The sequence below is a fragment of the Puma concolor genome, chromosome A3, assembly GCF_028749965.1.
Source record: "Puma concolor isolate L17-30 chromosome A3, mPumCon1.1.hap2, whole genome shotgun sequence".
Lineage (NCBI taxonomy): Eukaryota > Metazoa > Chordata > Mammalia > Carnivora > Felidae > Puma > Puma concolor.
Window position 1 is genome coordinate 111,606,279 of NC_141669.1, and position 17,556 is coordinate 111,623,834.

General features: G+C 39.1%; 1 protein-coding gene across 4 annotated transcripts in view; it reads right to left on the reverse strand.

Annotated features, from left to right (window-relative positions):
• The window catches only part of PTPRA (protein tyrosine phosphatase receptor type A), a 162,840-nt gene that overhangs the window by 63,201 nt on the left and 82,083 nt on the right, over window positions 1-17,556 (reverse strand). For all 4 annotated transcript variants that reach the window (XM_086701828.1, XM_086701827.1, XM_086701826.1 and 1 more), the window contains 2 exons: window positions 13,205-13,283; window positions 12,304-12,645 (listed from right to left, as the gene is read on the reverse strand). In XM_086701828.1, coding sequence (XP_086557954.1) covers window positions 12,304-12,645; window positions 13,205-13,277 — 415 coding nt within the window. In that variant the 5' untranslated portion in view covers window positions 13,278-13,283. The remainder of the gene's footprint in view (window positions 1-12,303; window positions 12,646-13,204; window positions 13,284-17,556) is intronic.

Consider the following 17,556-nt stretch of genomic DNA (forward strand, 5'->3'; position numbering starts at 1 on the left):
AACACCCCAGTTATATAAACTATTACACCTAAAATAATCTAAAGTATGATTACAATAGCTTTACCTTGTGTTCTTGCTATTTAACAATTATCAGTGATAAGGTCTTTATGTAAAAATCCTATTATTAAAAAAAACTATTAAAATAAAAGGTAGGAGGAGATGCGTTTATGCAGAACCTTGTTTAAAAGGTACAGGGCAGAGGAACAGCTAAATGTCTACTGTTGTAGTGGTACCGTTGCAAGATGATCCTGCCTTGGGATCTGTGCACACACCAGCCTCCAGGAGGCCTACGATTGCCCCTGTTTCTGTGAGTCCTGATTGACCAACTGAGATTCCTGACCTCCTTAATCTCCCATCAACTGTAACAATAACAGAATAGTAGGAGTAGCAATGTGATAGCCAGCACTTGCTGAGCAACTGCTGTGCTGACCCAGCACTAGGTCAAGTACTTTATATGTGTTACTTCATTCTCCAAAACAACCCTATGAAAGACACTGTGTTCCTATCTGATTTTGCAAATGGCAGAAAGAGTCACAGGAAAGTTAGACAACTATCCCACCCTGCTAGTAAGTGGTTAAGAGTCAACACACAAACCCAGATGGTCTAGCTCCAGAGCCCAGGCTTTTAACCAGCATACACTGCTTCTCTGAACATTCCACTATGCCACTCACTCCCTAGCCTTTATATATCAAGATCATTCAATAGCATTTTCTCACACAAGAAAATCTCTAAATAGATGAATGAGAATATGCATCACCACCTGCTCAAACTTCCTGACAACAGTAGATGTTATAGATTCCCCTTCAAGACCAAAGAACCCATTCTCCTAGCTGCTAGGAGGGTTAGTGGCTAACAATTCTTAGTCAAGGGCTTTCACAGGAACTGCCCTTGGCCTACAAGAGTAGCCTGGCCCTGGGGTGCCTGGGTGGCTCAGTCGGTTAAGCCTCTGACTTCAGCTCAAGGCATGATCTCACGTTTCGTGAGTTCAAGCCCTGCATCGGGCTCTGTGCTGACACCTCAGAGCCTGGAGCCTTCTTTGGATTCTGTGTCTCCCTCTCTCTCTGCCCCTCCCCCGCTCACGCTCTTGTCTCTCTCTCTCTCTCTCTCAAAAATAAACATTAAAAAAAAGAGAGAGAGAGAGTAGCCTGGCCCAGGGAAAAGCTCTTACAACCCCATTCCAGCTCCCAAGCTCCCTGCAGGATTTGAGGCCTTTCCTACCTTTGCTCTTGTGGCATCTCATGTCCTGTCTCTACTCAATACTACTGCCTTTACTGCTTCACAGGTGCCAGAGAGAGAAAGTACTCTCCAGTAAACTTGCTGCATGCAAATCTGTCTCAGAGTTGGTTCTCTCTAGAACAAAACTAATAAAATTGTTATGTAAAATTAGTGAAGACTAAATAACAGCTGGAGAGTGTACTAGTGGCCAGGGACTTCATGGTGAAGATGTACTTAAAAGATAACACCTGAACTGCACTTAATGCATTACTATATATTACACAAACCACCCAAATTAACACCAGTATGAATGTTTTAAAAGAAAAGCTGGTTACAAAAGGAAAAGTATTATTGTGATTCCACTTAAATTAGGTATCTACAATAGACAAATTTATAGAGACAGAAAATATAGTAGTGGTTACCAGGGGCTGGGGGAAGGGAGAAACAGGGAGTTAGCGGTTTTTGTTTAAAAATAATTTTTTTTACATTTATTTTTGAGAAACAGAGTGAGACAAAGGTGAGCGGGGGAGGGGCAGAGAGAGAAGGAAACACGGAATCTGAAGCAGGCTCCAGGCTCTGAGCAAGCGGTCAGCACAGAGCCTGATGCAGGGCTTGAACCCACGAACTGTGAGATCATGACCTGAGCCGAAGTTGGACACTCAACCGACTGAGCCACCCAGGTGCCCCGAGGAGTTAGTGTTTAATTTGGGATGTTTCAGTTTGGGATGATTAAAAACTTCTGGAGATGGATGGTGGTGATGGTTGCACGACAATGTCTTAATTCCACTGAACAGTTAGAATGGCAAATTTGATAGGAAGTATATTTTACCATAATCAGAAAAAAAGCTAGTACTACTAAATAATGAGGGATACATTAAAAAAAAAATACACATGAAAAAACAACCAGTTTCTTAGACTTCAAAAGAAAGGAAGCAAAGCTGCCTGCCTCCCTTCCTCTTTTTATTCCTTTCTGTTTTGACAATTAAAACACCAGCCACTGCTGTTCAAAAGCACCCCATCCCAGAGACCAGTGCAGAAAAGGTGGTAATTTAATTCATCTGCATATGACATACTTCGCTTAGCAAACCCATTATGATGCAAATATTTTTTAAAAATTTGCCTCATTTCTCAGAAAGCACTTGGCTTTAAAATTAGAATGTGATATCAAAATTTATAGAAATACTTCTAAAGATCTGCTCTGGTAAAAGTGTCATTACATTTGGGGCTTTAGATATTGCTGAGAATATGTATGTCTCTTCATTTTCCTGTTTGGTCAAAAGCAATTATATAAAATTCTTTTTTTAACTTAAAAAGGATATGGGCTAGTACATATAAATAATGTCACAATTAGCAATAATCTAGATAATCAAGGTCATTTTATTTCTTTTTAATCATAATATTAAAACTACTCAAATCCTTATTTGTTACCTAGGTAAAACAGGGATAATACCGGGGCAAGGAAAGGCTAAATATTAAGAAAATACACACTATGTAGAGATGTAGAGGAAGAAATCAGAGAGCTATATGTTTAGTCTTCAAGCCTACACCACTTGGACTTTTCAGATTGGTTAAAAGAGTTTTAAGGAGCAAATATAATTATCTATTGCAACATAAATCTATTAAGTTCTACATCTGATAGTGAAAATCTAGTAAGCAAATGTGAATAGCAAAGACATTACTTAACAGAACCCAGTTCCTGAGTTTAAGAAAGTGAGAGCTGGATAATCAAAAGACATGTGTGCACAGTATAACACCTCACTAATCCTCACCAAATACATTGGCAGATGGACAACACATAAAGTGTTATATTATATATCTACTTTTCTGATTCAGATGCTTTCTACTTAGTGGGAATTCGTAAGCCTTCAAATGTTCCATTACTTAATTATGCAGGAAAAATTGTGCATGGTTAAATAACAGAATAAGAAAACAAAAAGCCTCAAGAAGTCTCATTTAATAAAGTAGGTGACATATGAGAAAAACTGGTTCACAGATTAATATTTCGAAACTCAAATGCGATGATCATTCCTTAGATTTTGGATGATCTCTTTCTCTTACACCCTCTGATGACAGTCTTACTACTCTCCTAAGCAAAATGTGTCACTGCACACGAGTACTCCCATATCTGTTCTCTGGTGACCAGGGATCCGGCAGTCCTGCTTAGACCACTGACACAGCATCTCCAGTCACAGGGATGTCACGCTAGAGGGTGAAAACCCATAAAATCCATATAAAATGACAAAGGGTCAATGCTTTATAGACTAGGGAAAACTACATAAAAAACTAGGATGTTTATAGGCAATTATGGACTAGACATTAGGAATTAGCTCTGGTGTAGAAATAATGGCTTAATATCACCAAAAGGTGATATTAGCAGGGTGATATGATAAAATAAGATACAGCTGTTTTATTACTTGTTAAAAGATCTAAAAGATATTATAACTGTTAGAATCCATAATCTGTACTTGAAAACATAATGAATATTTGTTTCTGTTACTCTTGTGAACAGAGGTTAATATGGAAACAATTTAAGGGAAAGTAAACACACAACCGTACAGATGCACAAGGTTACCGAGACTGAGCAGAGGAAACATGATGAATTCTGTACACTGTAAAAGGGACAACAACAGACATAAGGTGACTGGCTCACCTCTTCTGTCCTTCGAGTCAGAATTACCTGTGTAGTAAGTGAAAAATAGAAACATTCACTCAAATTAAAGAAAAACATTACTATTCAACCTAAGTTAAGACAAAATCAGCTCTTTCTTTATGTATATTGGAGCTAGAATGAGGTACCCTCCAACAAATGGGAAACAAGATTGCTCAGACCCACTCAACTTTAACCAGTGGTTTGTCCTCTCAGAGCACAAAGGCAACACAGCACCAATATTCATAAAAAGTATAAGAAGGCAAAGAGAAATACAAACATAACTGTATTGCAGGCCTTTATGTCTTTTAGGTCATTCATGAAATACAACAGGGCAAAATTAAGTTAAGAATATAAAGGACTTAAAATGGCAACAGGTAATAAAATCTAACCAGTGTAGACCAAATTCTATATACTAACAGAGAAAACTTTTTCAAAGTTTTGTCTACTTAAGTCACTGAATTTTGGTCTGTCTTTATCAGAATATTTAGAATGCACCATAACTAATATAACTACCCACAGGAACACTTATGGAATATGGCTGAAGCTGTGCTTACAAAAATTCATAGTATTAAATATATTAAGTGGGAAGACTGTAATCAAGTCAAGCATTCAACTCAGGAAGAAAGAAAGAGCACAAAATAAATCTAAGAAAAGCAAAAAGAAAGAGTAAGAATTGAAAAGAAATTAATGAAATAAAAACTGAAAAATAAAAACTGAAAAAAAAAAACAAACCACTCTTTGGAAGGAAAAAAGCAACAAACTGTGAAACAGATAAATGGTTAGCCAACTTAAGCACGAAAATGGACATAAGTATGTAAGATAACAAATATTAACACTATGTAGGAAATTAATCTTAAGAGATGACTTTCCTTCAAATCCATTCAAGTAATTTTGAAAACATGAATGAGATGCACAATTTTCTAGGTTAAGTTCAATGATTTCTGTGAAGCAAAACAAAACACTGACAACTAAAAGTTATCAAAAATAGCACACATACAATTAAAATTAAAAAACAGCACACATATAAAGGAAAGATATAAACCAATTTAATTTAGAAATAACTTACAAATTATCAATGGAAAAATCCCAAATAAAGTAATATCAAACAAATTGCTACAGTTCATTCAAGAAAAATACAACATGACCTAGTATGATTTTTTTTTGCAGAAATGTGAATAAAGTTAGGAAATCTATTAAAATGATTCACCATAGCGTATTATAAAAAGAGGAAAAAATCAGAAAGATCTTGCTCATTGATGCTGAACAGGCAACTGGCAAAATTTGACATATATGCTCTTCAAAACAGGAATAAATTAATAAATCCTAAACATGATAAATATGTTTATATCTCAACCCAAGAGTCAGCGCCATATTAATGGAAAACCACTAAAAGCATCCTTGAGAGTCAGGTACAAGACAAGGCTGACTTTTACCATTGTTTTCTAACCTTGTTCTGAAGATACTCATCAAATCATTTAAAGACAAAAAGAAAGACTAATTTGAAGGCATGATAATTGAAGAAAATTATGTCAAACACTGAGGAAATTTATTTTTTTAAGTTTACTTATTTACTTTGAGAAAGAGTGAGAGAAAGAGACAGAGGAAGGGAGGGAGAGACAGAGACAGAGAAAGAATCCCAAACAGGCTCCACACTGTCAGTGCAGAGTCCAATGTGGGACTCAAACTCACAAACCGTGAGATCATGACCTGAGCCGAAATCAAGAGTTGGGCGCTTAACCAACTGAGCCATCCAGGCACCCCAAACACTGAGGAAATTTATTAAGATGATCAGGATAAAATATACCTACAAAACCCAACAGCTTTATGTAGTATACTCAAAACTAAAATAATGATGTATGTCAAAAATGACAGCAGCAGAAGCCTTCACAGCCCCGACAGCAGCCAGTTAGAGGACACAGTGGAAGAAAATACTCCATTTATACTAACAACAAACAAAGCAAAACACCAAAGTAACAAAGAACCCCTCTGAAATATCTAGAAATGAGCTGAACAAAACATGTGCAACATCAGTGGCAAAAACTTTAACACTGCCAAGAAATACAAAGAATTCAGCAAATGGAATACACTGCATTCTTAGATAGACTTGAAGACGTCAATTGTCCCTGTTAATCTATAAATGTGACATGATCAATAGAAACTTTTCTCCTGCTATATAAGTTGATTCTAATGTTCATAAAGAGGGGCGCCTGGGTGGCGCAGTCGGTTAAGCGTCCGACTTCAGCCAGGTCACGATCTCGCGGTCCGTGGGTTCGAGCCCCGCGTCGGGCTCTGGGCTGATGGCTCAGAGCCTGGAGCCTGTTTCCGATTCTGTGTCTCCCTCTATCTCTGCCCCTCCCCCGTTCATGCTCTGTCTCTCTCTGTCCCAAAAATAAATAAACGTTGAAAAAAAAAAAATTTAATGTTCATAAAGAAAAATAATCAAGAATTGCTAGCAAAATTCTGAAAAATAAGATTAACAAGGGATGACTCACTTTATCAAATACTGATTATTTTAGTTACAATTATTAAAACGGTGGGGTTCTGTACAGAGAACTGAACGGTGGGGTTTCTGGACAGAAAAAACGATTAATAGAAAATAAAAATGCCAAGAAATCGAACTCACATAACAAATGAGAACCTAAATACATATCAGATATCAGAATTCAATATATGATAAGGTGGCATTTTGAATCAGTGAGGAAAAAAACATAATTCATTAAAGGGTACTGACATAAAAAAAAAACACCAAACTAAGAAACAAAAAGAGGCCGGGGTGGGGGGGGGGGGGGGAGGGGGAGGGAGGGGGCGGTGCCTGGGTGGCTTAATCGGTTAAGCGTCCGACTTCGGCTTAGGTCATGATCTCATGGTTCGTGGGTTTGAGCCCCGTGTGATGCTCTGTGCTGACAGCTCAGAGCCTGGAGCCTGCTTTGGATTCTAGGTCTCCCTCTATCTCTGTGCCCCTCCCCCGCTCACGCTCAGTCTCTGTCTCTCTCAAAAATAAATAAACATAAAAAAAAAAGCTAAAAAAAAAAAAGGTATTGGGACAGGGGCGTCTGGATGGCTCAGTCAGTTAAGCTTCTGACTCCTGAGTTCAGCTCAGGTCATGATATCACAGTTTGTGATGAACACCTAGTACAGCTCTGAGCTGACAGCACAGAGGCTGCTTGGGAGTCTCTTCCTCTCTCTCTCTCTCTCTCTGTGCCCCTCCCTCTCATGTTCTCTATGTCTCTCTCTCTAAATAAATAAATAAATATTTAGAAAAAAAGGTATTGGGACAAGTCATTAACCATTTTGGGAAAAAACAGATCCATAGTTCACACTTCACATCAGACTAAATTTTAGATCGATCAAAGATTTATGCACACACCTGCATGCACACAAATGTATATATAAAGAAGAAAGAAACCATAACTCTAGGAGAAAACATAAGGAGAACTATTTTGTAATACTGGAGTAAGGAAAGCCTTCCTATATATGATCTAATACCTAGAAAATATTTAGTTAAAATAAACTGACAAATTTTTTAATTAAAAAAATTTGAAATTGCTTATGATAGCTTCTGCAATGCAGAAAAGCTAGATGAGCAACTGGGGAAAAATATTTGCAACTTTATCACAGGTACACAAAGTTTCCCTAACATTTAATACAATTTTTTAAATGGTTGTTTATTTTTGAGAGAGAGAGCGTGTACGCGCGCAAGCAGGGGAGGGACAGAGAGACAGGGAGACATAGAATCCAAAGCAGGCTCCAGGCTCCAAGCTGTCAGCAGAGAGCCCAACCCATGAACCGCGAGATAATGACCTGAGTGGAAGTCTGACTGTTAACTGACTGAGCCACCCAGGTGCCCCAGGGTTTCCCTAACATTAAAGAGCTTCTATAAATGAGTCAGAAAAGCCTAACATTCTAATAAGAAAAACAGGCAAAGGATACCAACAGAGTTCTTAGAGAAAGAAATATAAGTGATCTTTCCAAATATGGAAAGATGCTCAACCTCACTCAGTGAAATGCAAATTAAAGCTACACTTGAGATGCTAATCTTCACCTGTTAGACTGGCACAGATCCAAAAGTTTGATAATTTACGGCACTAAAGACAGCAAAGGAAAACAGGCACTCTTACACACTATTTATAGGAATAAATTTCCCAACAGAGGAAAATCTGGCAATATCCACCAATTTACAAATGGACACTTAAAATAATTTATCCTACCAATATTCTCGTGTATGCTTGAAATGACAAATTGTACTGTTTCTAAGAGTACTCTGAAAACAACCTTAACGAACACGGATAGGGAAGACAGATAAATATGTTAAGGTATATCCATACAATGAAGCAGTTCTTTACTGTAATATAGAACAAGCATGACAGGCTAATGGAAAAAAGCAATGTGCAGAAATGTACACAATCCATATGTGTATAATGTGTGTTATAAACACAAGAAAAAGGAATATATACATACTTGCTTATTTTAAAAAGGAAAAGAACAGAGATTCAAAGCAAAGATCAATGGGAGAGAAAAATGTAAAAGATTAAAGAATTAATCTAGGATATGTCTAATATCTAAATAATAGGAATTTTAGAAGAAGAAAACAGAGAAAATGGGCAATGGAAGAAAATTTCCAAATATAAGAAAAATCTCCCGAACTGAAGAACCAAAAATTTCCAGAATCAAAGAACCAAGGCTCCAAAAACCCTATCAAGCACCCAACATAATGAATGAAAAAGATACACATCAAGACACATTTCTGTAAAATTTCAGGACATGAATGACAAAGGAAAGATCTTCCCAAAACACACAAAGTGTGATTAAGAATCAGGATAGCAGAAGACTCCTCCATGCCTGGAAATTAGGAGTCAGGGCAATGTTTTAGACATTCTGGAGAAAACAAATACATCCTCAAATTCTATACGCAGCCCTATAGCCAGTTTTAGACACGTAAGGTCTCACGCAATGTACCTCCCTTGGACCTCTCTCTCAGGAGGCTACTGGAGGATATGTTCTACCCAATGATGGAGTAATCCAACAAAGATGTCAATATAGAAGCCAGGAAACAAAGGAATTCACAAAATAAAAGAGAAGGGAAATCCCAGACCAACACCTAGGCAGCAGCCCTGACGATCAAGCCCAGATTTGAGTAAGACAATGGAGGACTCAGGAGGAAAATCTGTAGGAAAAAACAAAAAACAAAAAACAGATTACCTGCCAGATCTGACTTTGTTGAAACTGTATCGAGAGTCTAAGGAAAGTATGAGAAGAACTGGCTGGCAATAGGCAAAAAGAAAACTAAAACAGAAACATAAGGCAATTATAAAATCCAGGAAAAAAATTGTACAAGAAAAGAAAAATGATCACATTACACCTATAGCTCAGCAGGGAATAACATCACAGTTATAGTAAGATAAAGCATTAAATACTGATTTAACCAAAAATTATTAAGTAACGATTATGGGAGGACTGGTAAGAGGGTAGTGATGAGAAGGATGTGGGGTTCAGACTGTGACATCCTGATGTACCATAAAGGTTTCCTTGAGTTTTACTCGTCTTGAAAAAGTCACCAGTGAAATGTAGCCTCAGTCTCTCCTGAGACATGAAATGTGTTAACTGTATAATAACTGGTTTCTTAGCTGTGGCATAATTTGGACCTAAGGCAGATTATGGAAAATTCGTTTCCTTAACAGCAGAGTGGAAAGACCACAAGAGTGAGAAATAGGCCTAACTTGCTACCTGCTGGCTCTGAGATCTAAGACAAATCATTTAACCTCTATAGTCCTACATTAAAGCATCTATGAAAAGGAGAGAATTATCCAGTCATCTCACAGAACAGTTAAATGAAGACAGTGCAGAACAGAAGTGAGGAACACAGGCTGCAGAGTCAACCAGGCATGGGTTACTGGCTCACCTTTCCCACTAATTCAGTTCATACGAGTTATTTCATACGTTATTTCGTCTTCCCTCCCTAAGCAACAGCCATAACTCACAGCAAGAAATATATTTTACACTGTTACTCAGTATGTGCTTCTGTATAACTGAAATTAAAGTTTCACGAAATAATACACATTACATAAAAAGAACACAAAATGGAACAGGACCATCCACTTAAAAAACAAAGAAACAAATCACTCAGGATGGCCCACTTAAAATGATGTCATGAATTGGTCACGACCTTTACTTTGAAAAAAAATTTTTTTTTTCAACGTTTATTTATTTTTGGGACAGAGAGAGACAGAGCATGAACAGGGGAGGGGCAGAGAGAGAGGGAGACACAGAATCGGAAACAGGCTCCAGGCTCCGAGCCATCAGCCCAGAGCCTGACGCGGGGCTCGAACTCACAGACCGTGAGATCGTGACCTGGCTGAAGTCGGACGCTTAACCGACTGCGCCACCCAGGCGCCCCATACTTTGAAAAACACTCCTGGAGTTAGTTTCATCACTGTAAAACTCCTTCACCTGCAAAACAGAAAACAGAACCTACCTCATGGGATTCATAGGATACCTCCGTAAAACTCTTAGTACAATGCCTACCGCTTAAAAATAGTGCCTCCCGTGTGCAGGTGTGCACTGTAAATGCTTTCCCTGTATCAACTCATTTAATCCTACTAGTTCCTGAGCGAGGGAAGTATTATTACTATCACTTGTTCTCATTTTACAGATGAAGGAACTAAGAGGTGAAATAAACCTGCCTATGGTCACACAGCCAGTGTACAGCAGAGATGGGATCCAAATTCAGGGAGCGTGGCTCAGCAGACTTGTTCTCATTTTACAGATGAAGGAACTAAGTAAGGTACAGAGGTGAAATAAACCTGCCTATGGTCACACAGCCAGTGTACAGCAGAGATGGGATCCAAACTCAGGTAGCGTGGCTCAGCAGACTGCTCGTAACTGCAAGTGCTGCATAGCCTTTACAGTGGAAAACAAGGGATTAAAGCAGGCAAGTGCAGGGTCTGGGTTACACGGTCTAGCTAAAAAATGTCATGTGTAGTAACCGAATGAGATTCAATTCAGCAAATACTTTCTGAATGCTCTCCATGAGCCAGACGTGATTCTAATCTAGGGGCCCTCACCATCTAACAGGGAAGAAATATGAACCAAAGGGGTGAGACCACAGAAAAGGGAACAACAGGGCGCCTGAGTGGCTCGGTTGGATAAGAGTCTGACTCTTGATTTCAGTTCAAGCCACATGTTGGGCTGCACATTGGACATGAAGCCTACTTTAAAAAAAAAAAAAAAAAAAAAAAGGCACCTGGAAGGCTCAGTTGGTTAAGCATCTTACCCTTGATTTCGGCTCAGACCATGATCTCATGGTTTGTGAGTTCGAGCCCCACAGTGGGCTCTGCACACACAGTGCAGAGACTGCTTGGGATTCTCTGTCTCCTTCTCTCCCTGTCCCTCCCCAGCTCTGTCTCTTTTCTCTCTTTCTCTCAAAAATAAACATTCAAACAAAACAAAACAGGGAACAGTGATTTTTGTTAGGAAAGGAATGACAGTTACACAGCTGTCGGGGGACAATTTCCTTTACTCTTCACAGAAGCCATCTGATGGACCCCTTCTCTTTTATAGACCAGGACCCTGACTGAGGCTCAAAGGGGTCAGAAACTTGCCCTACCCCACCTGGTTTCTGACTCAAGGCTGATTCTATTTCTGGTGCCACTTGCAAATCAACTAGTGATGAACTGAAGGAAAGAAGTGGGCAGGGCTGACGCCCTGAGCAAACTGGCACTGCAACTTAACTGTTTCCTGAGCTCCTCTAACTCCACCCCTAGCCTGTGTATTCCTATCCCATATCTGTTATGCACGTCCAGACCCATTCGCCTTCCCATGATCTCCAAGGGTCCCTTCTGTTCAAGGCTAATCCTGTCACCCAGCTTCTGCACCCTTTCATCTTTAGCTTCTCGAATTATTGTTTTTAAAAAAAATTTTTTTTTAACGTTTATTTGTTTTTGAGACAGAGAGAGACACAGCATGAACAGGGGAGGGGCAGAGAGAGAGGGAGACACAGAATCGGAAGCAGGCTCCAGGCTCTGAGCCATCAGCCCAGAGCCCGACGAGGGGCTCGAACTCACGGACCTCGAGATCGTGACCTGAGCTGAAGTCGGATGCTTAACCGCTTAACAGACTGAGCCACCCAGGCGCCCCAGCTTCTCGAATTATTAATTACCTTCCCTTTCTCTTGTATTTTCAAACTTTTTCCTCCACCTTTGACACTTAAGCCTCCCTGGTCTAACCGGAATGTCAGGCAAAGCAGGATAGCCTCCGGAATATCTCTTCTTTCCTCTTAACTCTATGTTAGCCAGATATTCCTAAGAATTCTCTGTATCTGCTAACATTAGTTTGCAATGTTTATTATTTCAAGAGATCTTATGGCTAGAAAACACAAAACAATAAAATGGTGAGTAACCTCAAAGAGAAAAAGAAAAACAAACAGAAACCATCCCTAGTACCTGAAGGAGGGAAAGTTTCTGGGGTGGTTGCCGCGGTGCTGGAGTTCCCCTCCCAAGGTTCTGTGCTGGCATCTGTGAGCTGGTTATCTGGAAGCCACGTTCCATTGGGTGAAACTGTAGTGACTACAGAATCCGTGCTTGCTGTTCTTGTGGTCCCATTGTCAGAGTCTGAAGAATTGACAGTGGTTACATAGGTGGGTCCCAGTGTTAGATTTGGGTTGAATGTTGGTGCCACAGACAGAGAAGTTACTGAAGAAGCAGGACTTGAAGTTTTGGTCTCTTCTTTAACTGATGCTGTTGTTGATGTTTTCATAGATCTTGTAACGCTTACTGAAGGTGAAACTATAAACACACACACACACACACACACACACACACACACACACACAAAAGAAAACCCATGAAGAATGTGATAGCTTGAAGTTATAAGGCACAAAGCAGCAAGCCTTAATAAACTCTTAAACACCAAGAGACCAACGAAAGACCTCTCCCTCTCTCTCTCTCCCCAACCCCCCCCCCCCCACCACACACACACTTTTATCTAATGCTGGGCCCTTTCTAGCACCTCCAAAGGACTACTGTTTAAGGGAAGAAGAAAACTGGATTCATTACTTATTTCCTCAGAATCAGTATACAGGAATCTTAAGTAGCAACATTAAAAAAAAAATTTTCAGGAATGAACATATAATCTACTTATTTAAAGTAGTATATTGTATATAGAGCAACGTTGAGCATTCACTACGACTCAGATTTCCAAAGATATTTACTTTATACCATCACTTTAAAGTAAAACTTTAGTATTTTTTTTTTCTTTAATATCACCTAGGTCTCCAATTTTAGGTCATTAAATGTGACAGCAAAATTCCATTTTGAATGCCAGCTTTATTAAATGACAACTTACCTGTGGTTGCATTGTTGGCACCTACACGTATCAGACTACTGCCAAGCAGAACAAGAATGAACCAGGAATCCATGCTGGCCTAGAAAACAGACAGCCATGTTAGATAAGGCCCTATATTATTGTTAACCATGTCCAAAATACTCACCAAAGGAGTATGTGGAGTAAAATCTTCCCAGCAATAAAATGTGCACATAGGACCAATGATCTTTTGGGAGTCTGATATGCACATTTCCCCCCAAATCCAACTACTTAATTGAATCATTATATCAATACAAATAATACTTAATAAGAACCTACTTTTTAAAGCGGGATTCTCAACCTTGACTGCACTTTAGAATCACCCAAAGAACTTTAAAAAATTCCCATAGCAGACTGCATCTCTGGGGGTAAGAGCCAGGCAGCAGTCCCGTGAAAAGCTCCCCTCGCGCTTGCCATGTGCGGCTTTAGCATGTTCAGCATGAGAAGTTTGGAGAAGGTAGGGTGACTGTATGAATGTGATGCCCTTTGAAGCAGACCTTATACAGCTGTTCCCAACCTTTATTTCATCACAAACCGCATCAGAGGGCTGTGGCACATTCTTACTGGTAATAGTGGCTCATTGGGCCATTCGGATTTTTGTGCCCTTCAGTGAACTAGGTACTAGGGAAAGAACCAGGGAGCAATACACTCATACATCCCATCTTCAGGAGCCTCACAGCCTGGTGGTAACTAAATATGGTCATGATGCTCAAGGGAAGCAAGGGGTACTTTCCAAGGGGTACATGAGAACCTCTGAGGAAGGGTGGGGAGATGGAGGTGGTTCGTACACATCTCAGGAGTTTGACTCTGGTACCAGCAACATGCCTAGTAGGGAAATGGGGTTAGTAATGCCTTCCCCAAGGTGCAGCCATACAAGATTGATCACTTCTCCACTATTCCCACCTGACCATAATCTAAAATTGGGAAAGCATACAATTTCCCCCAAAAGCGTTAGAAAACAAACTGGAAGGCTCACATACTATATATGTGTACATGTCTATTCTTGATAGGAAATGGTTTGGGGGAAAAATAACTACGTATTTAGGGGGAGAAGGTTAGACTGTCACCTCATTCCAAATACCAAAAATAAAATCCAGATGGGTAGAAGAATTAAATGCTTAAAAACACATTTTTTTTTTATTTTTGAGAGAGAGAGAGGGCACAAGTGAGCAAGAGGCAGAGAGAGGGAGAGAGAGAATCCCATGAGAGGCAAAGAAAGAAGGGGAGGGAGAGAGAGAAGTGGGACTCACTCGTGGTAGGGCTCGAGCTTGCCCAATGCGGGACTTGAACTCATGAACCATGAGATATGACCTGAGCGGAAGTCAGATACTTACCAACTGAGCCACTCAGGTGCCCTAAAAACACATTTTAAAAGGAAAGAAATGAATATTTATGTGAGCTCAGAATGAGGAAAGATTTTCTAATGTAAGAAACCACAAAGGTAAAATGGCATATCTGATGATAGAAAAAATAAAAGCTACTAAATGTAAAAGAAATCAATCATAAATATGTTCATGAACAGGGAGACTCGATATTGTTAAGATGTCAGTTCTTTCCAACTTGGTTTACAGACTCAATGCAATCTCAATGAAAACCTAGCAAGTTATTTCGTGGATTTTGACAAACTAATTCTAAAGATTATACAGAGAGGCAAAAGACTGAGAAGAGCTAACTCAATACTGAAGAGGAGCAAACTTGGAGGGCTAACACTACCAGACTCAAGACTTAGCATAAAGCAACAGTAATCAAGACAGTGTGTTGGGAATGCAAGCTGGTGCAGCCACTCTGGAAAACAGTATGGAGGTTCCTCAAAAAATTAAAAATAGAACCACCCTACAACCCAGCAAATTGCACTACTAGGGATCTATCCAAGGGATACAGGTGTGCCATTTTGAAGGGACATACGCACCCCAATGTTTATAGCAGCACTATTAACAATAGCCAAAGTATGGAAAGAGCCCAAATGTCCATCGATGGATGAATGGATAAAGAAGATGTGGTATATATATATACAATGGAGTATTACTTGACAATCAAACAGAATGAAATCTTGCCATTTGCAACTACATGGATGGAACTACAGGGTATTAGGCTAAGCTAAATTAGTCAGAGAAAGACAAAAATCATATGACTTCACTCATATGAGCACTTTAAGACATAAAACAGATGAACATAAGGGAAGGGAAACAAAAATAATACAAAAACAGGGAGGGGGACAAAACAGAAGAGACTCATAAATATGGAGAACAAACTGAGAGTTACTGGAGGGGGTGTGGGAGGAGGGAGGGGCTAAATGGGTAAGGGGCACTAAGGAACCTACTCCTAACATCACTGTTGCACTATATGCTAACTAATTTGGATGTAAATTTAAAAAATTAAATTTAAAAAAAGTGTGGGATTGGTGAAAGAATAGAAAAATAGAGCAATATAACAGAAGAGAGAGCCCAAATACAGACCCACGTAAATATAGTCAACTGACCTCTGACAAAGGAGCAATGGCAATACAATGGAGCAAAGATAGTCTTTTCAATAAATTGTGCTAGAACAACTGGGCATACATACACAAGAAAAAAATGTGGACACAGACCTTATACTTTCACAAAAACTTATTCTCACAGACCTAAATGTAAACACAAATTATGAAACTCTTAGAAGATAACATATGAGAAAATCAAATGACCTTGGGTATGGTGATGACTCTTTAGATATAACACTAAAGGCACGATCTATAAAAGAAATAATCAATAACCTGGACTTCATTCAAATTAAAAGCTTCTGCTCTGTGAAAGACAATCTCAAGAGAAAAAGAAGACAAGCCACAGGCTGGGAGAAAATATTTGCAAAAGGCACATCTGATAAGGGACTATTACCCAAAATTTATAAGAACTCTTAAAAATGAACAACTAAGAACATAAACCAATTAAAACATGGGCCAAAGGCCTTATTAGACACCTCAATGAAGAAGACAGAGAGATTGCAAATAAACATATGAAAAGATATTCAATAACATGTGTCATTAAGGAATTGCAAATTAAAACAATGAGACACCACATCTATCAGAATGGCCAAAATCCACAGTACTGACAACAGCAAATACTGGTGAGCCTGTGGAGCAACAGGGAGTCTCATACATTGTTGGCAGAAATGCTAAGTGGTACAGCCACTATGGAAGACAGTTTAGTGGTTTCTTACAAAACTAAACCTTCTCCATAGGATCCAGCAATTGTGCTCCTTGTTATTTACCCAAGCAAGTTTAAAACTATGTCCACACAAAAATCTGCACACAGATGTTTACAACAGCTTTATTCTTTTAAAAAAAAAATTTTTTTAATGTTTATTTTTGAGAGAAAGAGAGACAGAGTATGAGTGGGGGAGGGGCAGAGAGCGAGGAAGACAGAATCTGAAGCAGGCTCCAGGCTCTGAGCTGTAAACACAGAGAATGACATGGGGCTTGAACTCACAAACTGTGAGATCATGACCTGAGCTGAAGTTGGACACTCAACCGACTGAGCCACCGAAGTGCCCCATAAAGCCCCAGCTTTATTCTTAATTGCCAAAACTGGAAGCAACCAAGATGCCCTTCAGTAGGTGAATGGATAAGTAAACTGGACTCCATCCAGACAACGGAATATTATGCAGCACTAGAAGGTTATGAGCTACCAAAGCACAAAGAGACATGAAGGAACTTTAAATGCATATTAGTAGGTGAAAGAAAGCAATTTGGAAAAGCTACATACTGTATGATTCCAACTATAGGACATAATTCTTAAAAAGGCAAGGCCCTGGAGACAGTAAAAAGATTAGTGGCTGTGGAGCTAGGAAGGAGGGAGGGAATGAAAAGGCAGAGCACAGAGGATTTCAAGTAAAACTATTCTGTATAATAATACAATGGTAAATACATGTCATTATATATTTGTCCAAACCTACAGAATGCACAACACCAAGTAAATCCTAATGTAAACAAGATGGTAACGATGTGTCAATGCAGATTCATTTGCTGTAATAAACGTACCATGTGGTGCAGGATGATGAGCGTGGGAGGTTGTGCATGTATGGGGGCAGGGAGTATTGGGAAACTCTAATTTCTGCTCAATTTTACCATGAACCCAAAACTACTCTAAAAAATAAAGTCTATTTTTTTAAGGGAAATAAACTAGGAAAATTGCCACCAATAAGACAAGGCGTTAAAATAAGAAGTCATATCAATATGGAAAACACGAAGACGTCAATTTTGAAAACCCTAAAAATCCTAAACAGGTAATTTACAGAAGAGAAAAACAGCTAAGAAAATACATGAAAAAGTGCTAACCATCCCCATTAATCAAAGGAATATA